At 41.1% G+C, this 17,330-nt stretch overlaps 1 protein-coding gene across 1 annotated transcript in view; it reads right to left on the bottom strand.

Annotated features, from left to right (window-relative positions):
• Positions 1-1,388: 1,388 nt before the first annotated feature.
• The window catches only part of lasp1 (LIM and SH3 protein 1), a 30,449-nt gene continuing 14,507 nt past the window's right edge, over positions 1,389-17,330 (bottom strand). The window contains exons 3-7 of the mRNA XM_080044471.1: positions 15,522-15,606; positions 10,618-10,725; positions 7,748-7,823; positions 5,420-5,472; positions 1,389-5,017 (exon numbers count right to left, since the gene is read on the bottom strand). Coding sequence (XP_079900597.1) covers positions 4,844-5,017; positions 5,420-5,472; positions 7,748-7,823; positions 10,618-10,725; positions 15,522-15,606 — 496 coding nt within the window. The 3' untranslated portion in view covers positions 1,389-4,843. The remainder of the gene's footprint in view (positions 5,018-5,419; positions 5,473-7,747; positions 7,824-10,617; positions 10,726-15,521; positions 15,607-17,330) is intronic.

Raw genomic sequence — 17,330 nt, 5'->3', positions numbered from 1 at the left:
CAGATAGATGATGTAGGAGAGGAAGACGAGGCCCATGATGGCGAAAAACATCAGCATCAAAATGTCCACCATGATGGAAACGCTGGCAGAGATGGACGCGACACACGGACACACGCAGATCAACAGCAGCGCTACTCACTACACAGCCGGGACAGGGCATCGGCAAAGATCGGAAACGTTCGGAGGGAGATTCAGCTCGACTGACCCCTCCCCCTACTGCTCTAACAGGAAGTGAATGTAGTATTGGGAAAAGCAAACCTCTTTTTTTTTACCTCTCGTTCGGGCTTACACGTACAGGCAGATTTTCACGGCAAACTGCCAACTCCAGTGCCAAATAAAACCTTGAAAAATCAAAACCAAAACGTTTTATTGAAGTACCAAAAGGAGCCATTGTTGAGGGCAATCATAGGGCAATGACCTGACAGACAAAACTTCCGGTAAAAAAATATCCTCATCTCCATGACTCCGACATATTGGTATTTAAATTGAAGGAAATATTTAAAAAAATATCATGCATCAAGAAACAAGTGTATAAGGTTCATCTATAATACTGTAATACATCCTTTCCTTGTGAAGGTTAGAGCCTATTGTTCACTTTAGAGAGAGGTGTTGATTCAACTTGGAATCAAACTTGGAACTTGTGGTGCAGGTTTTGCATTAGCCTACATAAAGGCCTAGAGAGAGTCGATTCTGACAGTTTACCTGTTGTCATTGATTTTAACATGGCGGTAAAAATATTCAAAATACCTCTCACCATAACAGCAACACCACAAACTGAAGCCTCCGAAAAAGGATCATAAATCTGTGTCAACACCAAACATAACAACCTCCATGAAGGGACCAGCTTTACATAATCCCAATCAAACCAACCACTCTGCCCCAATTTCCTCTTCAAAGAAAATATTCCCCTGATATTAATCTTTGAGTGATTAAGATCTTGAAGGAAACATGAACATGAGAGAGAAGAAAAGCGTAATTTTTTTTCACACAAAATGCTCTTCATCTCGTGTCAGGAGGATAATTTACAGATGTGCTTGATAACTAAATTATCAGGCAACTCCCATGAGCCCTAGTAGATTTTGCTTTCATTTTAATACATTTGTTTAGAAAAATTGAGACCACAAAAAAGCACAATATTTACTAAAGTTGCTCCTTAGAATTTGAAGGTGAAAGAGTGCTATCAAAATGCTAAGATGGCTGGAGGTTGGGAGCGGTAGAAAGGGGCACAACAGAAAATGTTTTCCCCCTGAAAAAAATACCCCTTTTCTAATAATAATAATAATTTTTAGAATTTGCGAGGGCTTTTCTGAACACCCAAGGTCACCGTACAGTAAAAACATCAACACTGATACATTATTGCACAAAATAAGGCGAAGTACAAACATTAGTCTGAGAAAAAATGACATTTTTATTGAATCATACGTACAATTTGAAGTGCTGTAACAGGGCAACAGGAGATGATATCAGGTCCTTAATTCTGAGAATGTATCCAGTATGAGTTAGTGAATACACATTGTATGTCAATATGCATATGGTATCTTTATTTACTTTTTTTATTCAAAACAATAACAAAATTATATCAAAAACAATTTAAGATGGAATGCACAAAACTGGTCTGAATGCTAAAAACCCCGATAGTGGATTACATGATTTCACTCCGCAAAAAGTCTACAGTATATAACCAGTATCATAGAAGCAGGGAATGATTCGTCAGAAGCGCGGGAGCCTAACAGTTGGAAGGCTGAAAGGAGAGAGGGGATGTCAGCTGGACCGGTGAGACAAGGATACAAGACAGAAAAACTGAATGGAAACAGGGTTATGATGATATGACGTTACGGCTCAGTACATGAGTGATGCCAGAGCTGTAGAGCTGCATTTTGGCGCAAAGAGGTTAAACTCCTGACTAAAATATCCAGGTCAGACAAACTACTTGCCCTGCATAAGATCACCGCCCTATGTCACCCCCCTTCCAAAACCTCACACACTTAAATGTGTCCTTGCCTTTTAACAAATCCATCCTAAAACAAAAACTTTCACAACGCTGGCTTTCTTTGGCCACTTTCTCCATTTCAAACCAGAAAACCACCTGACAAAATCAAACGCCCCCGGGGACAAAAAAAAGCTTGTAATTGGAAGGTGATTACGCAGAGACATACAAAAGCACCAGACCAGTGTGAGTAGCTTTGATATTAAATAAAATTGGAGCAAACATCATTATCATCATCATTATTAGCCAAGAACAACAATCATCTCACTTCAAGCTAAAGCCATCAACTTCTTCAGTTTTACCTCAACAACCGTGAGCTCTAAAACAGCTTTCCGAACTTGTCCCGTTATCAAGTTAAGAGGTTAATGCAAAACACAGGCGTACATCCAGCGTGTTTATCCATTTTCTATGGCAACCTATGAACCAGTTTGAGATGTTTTTAGAACTGCAACAAATCATCACATTAGACTTGGAATCGAAATGAATGTTCAACACCAACTCGCACCACCAAACTGGACATTTTCAATGAGTCGATTTTTTTATTTTTAAAATCGGCGTTACTTCACCCCCAGCCACCGTTCGCAAAAAAAATATGAGCCACTTTAAATCTGCAGGCAAGCCACTTTCCAGAGCACCACGACCTGTAAAAACGATTTCCCTAACTCACCTTTATGATACATATACAATTGTACAATGTTGTCTAGCTACATAGTGAGAGCCTTGTTTTCTTTTTTTTTTTTAATAAAGCTGAACATTTTCCGGCCCCTCCCCAAACACCCCCCATTCTACCCCAAACCAAACTAACCCCAACCATTAAAAACAAAAGGCCTCCATCGCTCATGTCTGTGGAAGTCACAGTGCATCACAAGAGAATGAAACAGCAAGAAAAGGGGGGAGAGCAGTGTGTGTGTATGGTCAGGGGCCAGTGAGATTATTTACACCACTGAGAAATGGTTTAAGATAATGTTTGAAAAAAATAAAATCTGATGAGGTCCACACAGAAAGACAAATATGATACAGCATTTCTGTGTAATAGCCAGCAACTGATATGCTTGAATTGTGTGTTTATGAACCAACCAACCAAGATGTATTGGTCAAATACCAAAAATAGTCGAGAACTTTTGGGTTATACCTGCAAGAAAGTTTGTTTGTCTTGCATTGGCGCCTGACTTGACGTACAGCTCACAGGCCTACATTTGTAGATGTTTTAGTGACCAGAGCATAAAATAAAACTTTCTCTCATGCCATTTTGTGTGACACGACTTCCTCAGACGTGCAGAATTTCAACAGCGTAAAGACAAATCCTATATTCAACAGCGTGCGGTTAATTAATCCCACCACTGATCTTAATACTGCGACCGCACACGTCTAGATAAACTCGACTAGCCTTGGTTCATAAATCCAGTTGCCGGTTGATTTGATTTAATACACTAATTTATTTTAGATTTTTTTCTTTACAATAGCAAGAAAGTCAAAAGAAAAAGATCAGCATGAGGAAAAAAAAAACAACATTTACCACAGCCAAGGATTCAAGAGTTTCTCATATATTAAATGAAAAATAATAGAAGAAAGAATGGAATGTTTGCTCACAAAAACAAATGGAATACATTTTAAAATTAAGAAAAGAAGAATCACGATAGAGAGATTTGTGCTTGGCCTTCTCTTTTGCCAATGTGTTTTCATGGTGATTTTGGAAGATTTTTCAGGGTGATTTTGGGTCACCATAAATCTGTGGGAGGACTTGACCTATTCCAGTCTACTTTTTTTTTTCCAAACAATTTAACCGTGATCACCATAAATCTGTGATTCTCTCCGGACTGAAGGCATTCAGGCTGCAAAATGACAGGAAGCAGGGTGTATAGTACACATACTGCGCGTCCACACCGACCGAAAAGGTGATGGCCACGAGAGACGGACTGATAAATGTCCCCTAACTAGTCCCTGATCCCTCCTGTATCCGACACGCCTGTTAAGTAAGGCAACGACAGGAGGTGCTCTTCAGTTAGGCTACCATTTCCAGTTTCACGACGAAGAGGGTGCCATCTGAAGCGCACAATGGCCTCGGCTTGTGTCCGACTACAACTTTAAATGTGTTAAAAAAAACCTCTCTGTTAAGACCGATAAGTGGCTGATTGGTGCGACAGCGACAAGGGCTAGAGGTTAAAGGAATGTACACAAGTCAAAAAGAAAAAACATATTCAAGCTTTAGTCTATAGATATATAGACTGAGATTCTACACACTGTCTTCCAGTCTGGCCAAGATCACGTAGCAAAATTAAAGAAAAACAAAACAAAAAAACAAGCAGGCCTATGAACACGGGCCACCTGAAACTTCAAACCTATTTTAAAAAAGGGCTTTTATTTTCTTCTTTAGTTTTTGCATGATGTTGTGTCAGGATTTGCTAAGTGATATATAGCTAGGATGGAGCTGTGTGACACGGCATGACCACTGACATACTGCAATGACCTGTGAGTTTACCGTTTTTTTTTTTTACTTTTGAATTCCACATTTGACGGCACGAGAGTGGAGCACTGATTTGAGGAAAATATAAAGGCTTTGAGGAACATCCATACAGAGAAAGACATCAGCACAGACAGACAGAGAAGGACAGACAGGCAGCGGGTGCGTCTGTGGTGAAACTGGACAGTGAGAGCAGAGCAAGGGATGCAGAAATTGGGGTTGGGGGGAAGGGGGGATTCAGGGTCTCACAGGACAGGTTAGGGAACAAGAGTAAAATCAAGAGAAAGCGGCGTTAAGATGAGATGGCACTGGGCTTTTCCATTCCTTTCTTTCCCTCCCCCCTTTCTTTCTTTCTTTCTCTACCTCCTTCTCCTCTCTTTCTCTCTCTCTTTCCCTCACATGGCCTCCACGTAGTTAGCGGGCAGCATGCCCGCCAGGCCGGTGCGCTCCACGCGGCCGTACATCCAGCCCTCGTCGATCTGCTGCACGTCTGCGATCACGTCTCCGTCCAGAAAGGAAACCTCGTCCTCATCAGCGGCAGCGTAGTCGTACACGGCCTTGAACCGCTTCTGTGGATCAACAACAAGTGGTTGAGTTAGTTCAGCTGCCTTAGGTTATAGTCTGCTGTAGAGAGAGGAACTTCAGCACAAATTGAGAATTGGTTTTCTGAGAATTTGTTCAGAAAAGAAAAAGGTTAAGAATAGTCATTCATATTTTACGATCACATAAGCAGACAATATTAACTTTTGAAAGATCATTTTTGATTTGAGAAAAGAAGTAAAGAAGACTAAACAAATAATAAACAGTTGGAGGTAGATGTTCTACTTATAAATACAAATGATAAAATATAAACATTTATTTATGTAACATTTGCAAATTATAAACATCATGGCATGGGAGTGTACACGAACACTTGGAGAGTGTGTGTGTGTGTGTGTGTGTGTGTGTGTGCGTGTGTGCTAAAGACCTACCCCAGTACTGGGAGGTGGGGCGGCGGCCGCTGGTTCAGGTGCTTGGTAAGGTACTGATACAACAGAGAGAGGAAAAGGCAAAAGAATGAGCCAAAAAAACAAACACATTTTCATTCGCCATCATTTACTGGGACGCAGCAGCCTTACGTCTAAATTCAATTGTTTGGGGGAGGGAGAATTTAGATCGAAATCAATAAAAAGCAGACAGCTGCATGTTAATACATGGTGTATGGACCTGCAGTCTGTGTCTCTGCATTGACTCTTTTAGTGAGGAATTCCAAAACGTCGCAAGCCAAGACAAGCGCACCATGGTTTCTGATTTTACTGTTACACAACCCGCTGAACACAACCCGCTGAACAAAGCCTTTCTGTGTACAGGTATCAATTAGCTGTGTACAATACAAACAGCCATTCAAATACTTTCCAGTTGACCTCTTCAGGCTTCCAGTAACTTCAGAGTTTCTTATTTTGAACTCCAGCTTACGGTTACGATTTTTGTTTTGTTGCATTTGAGTAATAAATTAACCTCTTTATCAATAGATTCAACCTAGTCTGAATATCAGAGTTACTTTCTTGATTTACAAATGTAAGCATTTCCTGTATCAGTGCAACTATTTATAACCAAATGGATTGAATGCAGAGGAGGAGGAGGAAGGCAGTGAACAAGTTAAAACCAGGATCCACTAGTGGTTTGACAGCACAATACTGAGCTCATATACAGCCTGTGGCGCGAAGCAGCCAAGCACAGACAAGGCGAGAAGCTTTAACAAAGAATGTAGATAGGGGAGAGTGGCCTAAGTTGTGCAACTTTTCACTCAAAGTGACTTTAAAGTAAGGCCTTGACAGTAAAGTCTCCAACTCAAATATGTACATATATTTCAGGGTGTTGTGCATCCCTGGAAATAAAAACTTTGGATCTGGAATAAACTGTTGAAGAAATATAGCTTTCGGAAAAAAAGTTGTCTTGATGCAACTTGCCCCCGGTGTGGTGTAAGTTGTGCGGTTGGAGAGAATACCATGGGGTGAATTGTGCCATTGATATATATCTCATAAACTGTAATGCAAGAAAAATCCATTAGACAATCACTTATTTAAGGTTTATTTAAAGTAAATAAAGTAAATAGTTGACAAAGATTGAAGGACAATTTTCTTAAACAAGGCCTAGCAGATCTAATGGTTTTACCTGCAAAGCTCACAATGACAAAGTCACCATCATCATCTTTCTGGCCATCTGAACTCTCATCAGTGGTGTCGTTAAGTGGAATTGAGATGTCCCTCTCTTCTGAGCTACTGTAGACAATCACTTTCTTTTGGTGACCAGCGTATACAGCCATGCCACTGGCACAACTCTCAGAAATGTACTTTGCACTAGTTGCTCTGTGCTTGTGGAACCAACTGCCACCTGACATGTGATTCCCCTACATTTCTGCCTTTAAATCAAGGCTCAAAACCCATATGTACACCCTGGTGTTTCCTCCCCATTAACTATCTTACCTCTGCACTACTATCTGTGTTTATGTGGATGTAGGGGCTTTACGTCTTTTATTTTGGTTATTGTTATTTTACCTTCATTGTTTACCTACTGAATGCACTATGTACAACACTTTTGGACAGTGCAAACTGTCATAAATGTGCTTTTATAAATATATTTTACTTATAACTCACCCAGGCCCTTTGGCACAAATCACTCCAATCCCAGAAATTTGGATAATAGGCATGATGCAGCAGTTTAGGGCTGACATTGTGCTAACTGTATAGACTCAAAATGTAGCATACCAAAGCACTAAAACATGTGTCAAATGTTTTCAAACTTGTCTATAATTGTTCAGACACAATAATCAAAAAACCTTGATCATGTAAATTTTACTTTGAAAGGCAAAACACAGTTTTTTGAGCTTAAATGTGCTTATATCTTATTCCTTGTGTCTACCTTCTTTACAGGATGAGTCAAATGGATGGCTCTTCTTAAATATGTGGTCACATTTCCAATTTCTTCCACGGTTTTCTAGAAACAAGGGGTGGCACAACTTCCAAAATGCACAACTTAGGCCACTCTCCCCTACTTAGTGTTCCTTTTCTGCGAGTGTTTTTTCAGCCTCCCCACCCTGTCCTTGGGTGATTACTTTCAAGTTATATTTTACGTATGATGTTGAGAAAATGTATGTTTTTTAAGCTTATTGTACATGAAAAAGAAAGCAGAAGTGGGAATCAACTAGATACTACTACTGCATTCTACAAAGCAAGGTATCTCTCGACTGACAGATCAGTAAAACACTATACAGTACTGGAAGGTGAAGGGTGTAGTAGGTGTGTGTTAACAGTGATTACCTGGGCTGGGGGGCTTTTGTTGTAAGGTGGGTTCTCCACCCTGCTTCCTCTTCTCAAACTCCTCATGGTACTTTATCTGCAATAAGACAAACACACAAACAATGTTAGGCCCCATGTAAAAGAGCTATAAACCTACAGGTGCAGTCTCTTTTTAGGAAGCAGTTCCACACAGTGCAGTTCATGTTCCATCCACCAGAGGTCTCCAGTTTGCTCTCCCAGCACCCTGCCTGTGTTTGTGGTGCTAGGTGGGGCGCAATACTACGTGCAGAAAAAGCCTGTGGAAGCAGCTTTGATGCTGACAGGAAATGACATCTCGGCAGCCGGATGTAGTGTTGCGCTCTGTTGCATAGCAACTCCCGCTGACACATCAGGAAGATCAGGTGAAGTGAAAAAAAAGGGGAAATAACGAGACGCCTCAACGCTGTGTGGTTGGTCATATGACTAAGCACAGCAAAATGCAACTTCAATCATTCGTAGTTCTACTCTCTCTCCTTTCTTTTTGGACATTGGAAATCTTTTTTTTGTACATCTTTAAGTATGCAGAAAAGAAGAACATGCACTGTGATTTCAAGCATAAAGAGCTAATGGTCACGCGGAACAAAGGCAGCATTCAGTGCAATACAACATGAGAAAGGGACACGCTATGAAACTGAAACTGAGTGACTGCTCTATGACTACGCTAAACAACCCGTCCCCCTTATTAACAGGCTGATAACAGACTGACTCACAGTGCCTCAGTCAAGATTTACAGCCCAGATTTTGTCCCTGCGCACTCAAAGAGCCCACTGTGTTGGGGAGGAGTGTGTTCTGTTCACACACACTGGATGGGTTCGCGGCAAGTGAGTGTTTGTGCAAGGACAGTGAAACTGAGTGACTGAGAGCACACAGAGACTGTTCTCAAGTGCAATATGCTACGTGAGAGTGTGTGAGGGAGATTATTATGGTTCTTTTCTTGCAGTTTGGACAGATGGTGTGTGTGTGTGTGTGTGTGTAGGAAGTGCCCACTCAGGCTGCTACTGAACTGAGCCTCACATTATTTCTCAGTATTTGCTGCTAGACAGGAAGAATTATTATGTTAATACCGTATCTCGGGGAATTAAAAAATAGAAACAGTATTCCTTTAACTGCCGTCATGAAAAAATCTGTGGTGTAATCTGTGCATGTTTATAATAAATGCCTTAAGATTGTGTGTTTGTGTCCAGCAGCAGCAGCACCAATTCCTGTGTTTGAAGATGCTGCAAAAGTAATGACAGAACTCCTATGCGTCACGTGAAAGCCTCTTCTCAGAAGAGATCATTCAAAAGAAAGGAAGGCAAACAAATTGGTCCCCAAAATAATGCCAACTGCTGCTGCTTCATTGTGTACATAGCATCTTATATAAAAGGAATGCAGCTTAAAATTCTTTACAAGTAAATTACATGCAGCGATTGTGTACGTTTCCTTCATTTGGAACGAGCGAGTTGTGATGTGTTTAAGCGCTGTTCAATAAAATTAATATTTCGGAAGGGTAACTTCATTGTGATTAGTTAAAAAAAAAATTGTATTAGGGCAGAAACTAAAACAAGTAGGCTACAGTTGAAGTTGAAATAGGTATTACACAGTGGTTATACCGTGTACCGGGGTAGAAATTTGGGGGAGATTTAAAAAAGGTATCGAATATTGGATACCGCCCAACACTATGACAGGTCTTGACGAGTAGAAGGGAACAAAAGACTACACATTGCTGACAATTTTCTGCACTTAGTGAACTGGTTTGTTTCTAAGTGTCAACGAAAGAGAAAAACATTTGAGAGATTTAGCATTCATCTGTGCGAATGACACATCTGACTGCCAGCAGATGACTAGTTTAATCAGCACTGTCTCGTGATCCATAAATACATCTAACATGTGTGTATCTTTCTCCATCTTCCAAATTTCCTTGATCTCCTGCACGCAAGGTCTGTCGCCACATGTAAGCAGCAATTACCCATCACCCTCCACACTAATTATACCATTAACGGGGCCATAGCAGAGCTGGCTGTGTGCTGCAAACACGCACAATGTATTTGTGTGTGTGTGTTTCACATGGAAATAAAAAATGCCTTTTGTAGCTGACTAGAGCAGTCTGGGGACAAATGGTAAATACAGTGTGTGCGCTTCTACATTGCTGCACTGTATTTACAGAGACATGGCAAATCGATAATGTGAGAGGAGAGGAGAGAATGGCCTTTGAGGAGAATTCCTTTGCAATAAATGATCAGCTGCGTGAGCAGAGGAAGCCTGACATTAGCTGTATATTTCCTTTGTATTATTTCTTCCCGTTTTATTATTTTTCTTCCCATCTTTAATTGTTTTCTTTGTAAGAGCTTCCTGTGGACAGGTTTTGAGAACAAGCTAAAACACTACAATGCATCTGGTTCGCCCAATGCAGTTGTGATGTCCATGTCAAATCAAATCTAACTAACTACTGATGTGGGCCATTAAGTGAGATAATGTGAGATACTTAAACACAACACTCAATATTATCAAACTGAACCTGCTGAAGCGATCTGACACCTGACATGAAGAAACCATTCTCAGGAAGTGAAATAGAAGGAAATGATTAAAGTTCTTGCGGTTTCTACTTGTGAAGTCTGTTAAAAATAGAGCTAACGTTCGTAACTACACCAGATACCACCTGCCCATAAGTGAGCTCAAAGCTGTGATATCAGCAGCGTAGTGCACTACTTCATAGAACAAGTATCCTCCTTAGAACAAATCCTCAGGTCAATATTGGCAAAGAGATTAGAGTCATATAGAGAGAATAAACAATTCAAACCACCAGATAACAGGCTGTCCATAGAAGCTAGAGAAAGGGAAGAGCGCGATCATTCCGGTGACTTGACACTTACATTGCTGATTTGGTTCTGCGTTTTCTTAATTCTCTGCATCTCTGGCGTGTCTGCGACGGCGCTGAAACCTTTCCCCTTATTCTTCTCAAAGTCCTCCTTGTACAGAACCTGCAGAAGGTAAAAAAAAAAAAAAAAAGATTGTTAAAAATAGGACAAAGGTTGAGTATTTGCAAAGAGGAAATAATGTGATGAATTATATATCCAGATGAACAGTCTTCATGTGAATGTGTGAGTCAACAAGGAAATTATTATTTATAGATGCTCTGACCTCAATTGTGTCAATACATATACAGATGTAAGGGGGAGAAAAGTTGAAATGAAATTATAATTATTACATATCTTTGAAAGCGATAATGCAATGCTCGTGTTAGTACCTGTGGTATCAGTGTTCACATTCAAAAGGCCCGGTACTTGGCAGAGCTTCAATGTGTCCTAATAAAAGGTTTTTATTTGCCCTAACAAAACATATGTACAGCTGGAGGAAAATGGGTTTACTGTTGACTTCATTACCTTTAAATGAACCAACATGAACATCATATTGAAGTGTCACCTCTGTTAAAAAAATAAGAATTTTAAAAGTAGTTTCTTGCCATACACACATATTTAAATAGAATTGTGCTTGTTGTGAACACTTCATCACCTTTTTTTATAGATACCTACTTAGCAGACTAGACAGCTTTGAGTTATGCGACTTAACTAATCTAGTTTTGTTCTCATGCTTAAACTCTGACTGAAGTGGGCATTAGTCGTGCGTGCGGGGTGTGCGTGCAGCACAGTGAGGTTTGTCCTACGCATATTGCTTAGTCTTTTGTGGTGACGTTCACTTCCCGTTTGCTGGGAAGTGAAGAAGGCCTTACATACAGGACGCGGTGGCAACCATACATGGTCATAATGAGAGGTAGAGAAAGAGAGTGTATGAGTGTGTGTTGTGTGTTTTTGTGTGTGTGAAAGAGTGTTTTTTCAGCCTCCCCACCCTGTCCTGACCCTGAGGGCAGAGGAGGAAATGTCCAGCCCATGCAGCAATGTCAGATGAGTATCAGGACTTACAATGCGTTGGGACTCTCCCTCACACAGCTGCTGCCCTGTGGCTAATCTCGAGTATTCAAACCCACAACCACTTACACCGCTCAACAAACCTGAAACTGGAAACAGGTATTTAATTATTTTTTACACCTAAAAAGGTGCACTATGCCGTTTCAGGTGAGGGGGATTTGTTTACATATGGAGAGCCTGCAGTTAGTTTACAAAACACATTTACTCTACATACATCTACGTTATTCTTATTATTGTATAATAATATCATCATCATAAATCAAAACAAAATAATTTTGAGTCACCTGGAACCAAATTAAAGACTAGAATATTTTTGTAAACAAACTGTGGACCCTGCAGTGAAACAGTAACATTTCATGTAGCTTTCTAACTACAAACAATGTTCACTGTTCAAATGTTCCTGTGAGTAATTTAAGGTTAGTTTATTCAGTTAAGAGAATATACCTAATAAATGTTTGACTTCCCTGACACACCCAAAGTTACAAAGTGCACCTTTAAGAAGCAGCTGCTGCATATTGTGGCTCTTTCTTAATCTGATCTCATCCTCGGCTTGTGCTGTGACAGTGACAAATTACCAACCTAACACCAAACCCTTTCTTCCTGCCTTTGTGGTGACCGCACTCCTTAAAAAAAAGGAGACTGCCTGGAAAGTGTTTAACCAGGAAACCCATCTCCTTCCCTCCTACCCAGCCTCCCATACAATGTCTCACAGTGCTAAACAGAGTGCTGACCAACGCTCCTCTCCTCTCATGGCGCTTTGTGATGACAAGACGTGCTTATGATTCACGGATAATGTGCGTGTGATGCAGTGTGATACAGATTCGTCCCGTGTTTTCCGCCATCACCCGTGGCCTCACGTCAACCAAGAAACTGGGTGAAGACTGAGGCCGATTCTCCTTCTACGGCAAATTATACACTCACAGAGATAATTCATAGATAAGATTCATTTGGCCTTCACTCGACCCATCTTTGTCCTTCATTCTCACTACCCTTCAGTAAAACATATAGTCCTCCCCCCATCTCCTTTGTCTTTATGTTTGGGTCCAAACGCAACAACTTCCTCTCCTCCAATCACGCCTCAGCTTTCTTTCCCCACCCACACTCCCGTCTCTCTCTTTCTCTCTCTGTGCTCCCCCTTTCCATTCATTCATATTTTACTGCCTCAACAGCAACACACAGCGTCGCTACCACAGAACCGGAGCGAGCTCTTCCTCATTAGAATCTTCCTCTCTGCTGCTATTTGCATTCCTCTAGCTTCTCCTCCTCTGGGGATTTCACTTTTATCTCTTCCTCTTTCACCCTGCGCTCCCTCCCTCCCCCCTCTCTCTCTCGTTCTCTCTGTGTTGGTGCCTTCCTGTCTCTCCATTTTTTTCTCTCTCGTTCATGTTGTGCGCCTCATTGCTCTCCCTCTCATCCTCCCCAATTCGCTCTCTCCACTTTCTTTTATTCCTCAATCTCTCCCTCCGTCTTGTTTCTTTCCGTTTCCCCCCTTCCTCAAAGTCTTGTAATGAGGTGTGACAAACCTCTACCCCGCTACCATAGCAATAGGGTTCCCGTAGCAACGCAGTAGCAGTGGCGGTGGTGGTGCTGGAGAGGGGTTACATAGACACCTCCAAAGTCCTAACACTGACGCAAACACACTCACAGAAGGGGCAAGAGGCCAATTTCTATGCACATGTTTGAGTGCTGAGCAACATATGTATTTTGAAATATTTTTTACTATTTATTTCAAATTTATTTTTAAATCAAAGACAAGGTAGTTTGGTAAGTAAAATAGGAATATATTTTACGAAAAAACTTGAAAAACTCAAATATTCTGCGATTTAACAGGAAGTTCTTTAAAAATGACCGTTTCTTTCAGGAAGTCTGGTTGACGTTCAGCACAATCTGCACATTTTTTTGTTTCCTTTTTTAGCACCACTTTTTTTTTTTTTTACTTTCTTTAACCAAAAAACACATTTCGAGCCATTTGTGCCAAAAGTGGTCTTAAAACTGTATGCTCTTCTTGAAAAGGGAACTTTCCAATCATAAATCATGTTAGACCAATGCACTTCCGCTAAAAGCTTTAGGGATTTTGTTTTTTTGTGCGAAATCATAGTTTCCTGTCCACTACGCTCACAAAAAAAAAGAGAACAAATCCTCACACACCGACATCTTTTGTGTATTATTAATCTCATTGTTAGTGTAGTGGCTATGATAAACCATTAGTAGAACGGTTGAGTCTTTGTTGGGGGGCTGCTCAATCCATGTAGAAAAACACCATCTGTTCCTTTCGAATCCCTCAGTTATCCCCTTACCCATATGACCACCACCCCGACCCCAATACTACTCAATCTGTAGCGCTTGACACCGACACTCCGATAAGACTGGATACTCTTTGATAAGCCCTGCCTCCTCTCTATACAACACGCTCCTCTGTTTTCATGCTGAGCTGACAAGCATCTCAGCTTTAGCTTCTACCCCATGGCTCCTGGATCAGTTCCCATTTGCTCTCTGGGAACTAAAGAGTCGCCTTCGAATTGTGCTTAAAACTGACATTCTAAAAGCAAAGCAAAGCAAGTTTATTTATATAGCACAATTCAGACACAAGGCCACTCAAAGTGCTTTACAGGGGCAAGATTATAATACATAAAACACATTATAAAACATTTAAACGCGAATAAAAGAAGCAAATAAAATAAAAATTGCAGGTTAAAATGGAGACACATTATAAAATTATTCTAGTGTAATTCTATTCTACTTTCAAATGTGTCACAAAGCTTCTAAAGGGTTTTCTGGTTACTTTAGTGATCATATTGATAGACAAGTTCCTAGAATACTAAGAAACATGCCACAGACACTGTGACATGAATAAGGGAAGTGTAACCTCACATGACAGCCTTCAAGGTTGACTTGACTGCCTGCCTGTCACAGTTTGCTCTAAGAAAATAACATTTCCATATGGCTTTCTATGTGATTTGTTCTTTTCTCTTTAACTACACACAGACAGCGTGGGAAGGTTTCAAGTCTGTTGGCGAGTTTTAAACTCTCTGACACTCCATCAGATCCATCTCTATTAAGGCAATAACACATGACCCAGTTCAGACGATATTTTGGTCTGATGAAGGTTTTTTTTAATCCTAGAATATATTTGGGTCTCTGTTATTTTAGCTTCAGCAGGAAGAGCAGTAGTAGTGTTTTCCGTGGTGACAAATCTAGCTGGGGACTAACTGAAGAAAAGGGATATATGGTCAGTAAACTAGGGTGGGCCCTGCAAACCATGTGCGGCAACAAAGATTCAGAGACAAGAATAGTGCATCAGTAGTGGCCACAGTAAACGCAGTGTGGTATTAACAGCACAACATGTATTAGGTCATAATCAAACTGTCACAAGGAGCAAACAAATCTGCTACTACTGTTGAGAACACTCCTGTCTCCAGACTTATTTAAACTAAAAAAGGTAAAATAGCATAATACCCAGCATTAGGTTTATCGCACTATTACACGACCAGGGGTGCCCCAGGCCTCTCTTCTCGTCTCTTTACTTGTTCATTGTGAATCCATTTCATGCTTGACTTCTCTGGTCTGTTTTAAAGCTGTGAGCACACAGTTGTGGTTTTACTGAATGTTCAAACTAGACCTGAATTAGACAGATTATGTTTATCTGAAAGGGGTAGTCGGCCTTATGAAAGCACTTTCTCCGTGGATCAATTTTTAGAGCCAACTCGAAAACAACCTTCTCAAATTAGACAAGTCTGTTTATTGCCTCCTTTGTGGAGCAATGCCAAAGTTTGACCAGACCAGTGTGTATGTGAGTTTGTGTGTGTTTTAAGCTATTAATCCTACGAGTTGCTATTTGCACAAATAGTTACCGTGCTCTGCATCTTGCTCTGCTGTTTGAGGCGGAGGTTCTCTGGAGTGTCAGCCACACAGGTGAAGTTTGTCTTGGGGTAGTGTCTGTACACAAACACACACAACAGTAAAGAATGTCAGTACACAATGTACACACACAGGAAGATGCCAGCTTTAACACAGACTCCAACTGTGTCGCTCATGCCTCGACTTAAAGAGACGAAACAGCATAACTCAAGCAGTGTGCAGTCTGTAGCCACACAGTGGGGGCATTTGTTATTCAAGGTGGTCCTGGGGTTGGGTTAGGAGCTCCTGTAGACAAAAAGCATGTCAGTATAACACACAATGCTCTGTCAGTGGGAGCCAAGGTAGTCTGAAAAAAGAGGAAGTGCAGGCAGAGGCTGTGTGGGGGGGGGGATCAGAGCCTCTCAAGGTTGCAGAGTTTTGGTGGCGAGCCATAGCAGGTGTGGAAAAAGCTCATATGCGCACACACGCACACACACACTCCGATGGGGGATAACAGGAAGAGGCACAGCAACAGGGTCACACAGACAGTGGGTGAGAGTGATGTGGAACAGAATGATGTCATGGCTCCCTTCAGCAGAGCATGGAGGCGAGTCTCTTCTTTTCCCAATGAATTCTGGGAAATGTTCTTGACAGCAGCCGACCCATTACCATCTCGACCACCTGCTGTGAAGGGAAAAAAACCTCTGGTTGAAACAAAAAGGACAAAACTAAATATACACAAGTATGTACGTTATAAACACGCATGCACTCGTGCAAAACACCGAGCATCATTCCTAAAAAGCCATTCATCGTCCAACGCTTACTTATTGATCGTTGTAAATGGTGTTGTGCGTGCAAGGCATGTGCCAGTGTTTTTATACACCTGAGGCATCTGTGCATAAGTAGCCTTCAGGTCCACATATAATGGGGCCTGCCAGTTCAGTGCGGTCCCTAAGGCAGCCATCACACATGGACAGCCTTCACAGTTTATCTAACAGCTCAGAAAGACTGCAATTCCCAGCCTGCCTCAGGGCACCGCGTGACCTCAAAAATCCTCAGCCACTATCTGTGCCTCTGGTTAACCCATTTAGGCAATATGTTTACGGTTCCCTTGACAACACGGTAAACAAACCAAATAAGCATTCTTCCCGATGTAATTATGGGACGTAAAAACGGTTTAACAAAGGATTGTGGTCGGTGTATTTTACATAAACGAGTCCCTTTCAAGAAACCCCAAGAATACATTTAACGAGTAGGAAGTGGGACATGAACAAAGCTGGATCTGAACGAGAGCAGAAGTTACCACTACCTTTTACAAGTTCTAGCACCCATTTTCCTGGCGTTTTGCTTCGTTGGCAGCTGGGGCCTGTCAGGGTGAGAAGAACTATGCAAATTAAGCTAATCTTTTATTGTATGCTGTGTCATCGCTTAGTTCAAACTTGAAGAACTATCGGTTACATCTTAAATTAATAAGTAAAGTAGGCAACCTGACACTGCAAATGTTTGCCCATATATTTTTCTTCAAGTCTGGGCAGGGCTATTTGTCCCAATGCTCTCAGTGCCCATTTGAGAATAATGTTATTTCGAGAATATAGTTGCCTCCGACAAATGCATATCATCTAAATGGGTTCATATGTTTTTGCAAAATTCAATAACTGTCCCCTTGAGGACATTTAACCGGCAGTGAATCTGAAATCTTATTTTGAGGGGAAAGAAAACTTAACAATATATGTTCATTTTTCTCTGGTAAAATGGGTGTCTGCTTTGTGGTGGAACACACTTCCTTTTCCACAGAGAGTCACTCACTGTGCCTGAACACTTGT

The sequence above is a fragment of the Ammodytes marinus genome (assembly GCF_949987685.1).
Source record: "Ammodytes marinus genome assembly, chromosome: 16".
Lineage (NCBI taxonomy): Eukaryota > Metazoa > Chordata > Actinopteri > Uranoscopiformes > Ammodytidae > Ammodytes > Ammodytes marinus.
Note: the sequence above shows the minus strand (reverse complement) of the source record. Positions and strands in the feature narration are given on the sequence as shown.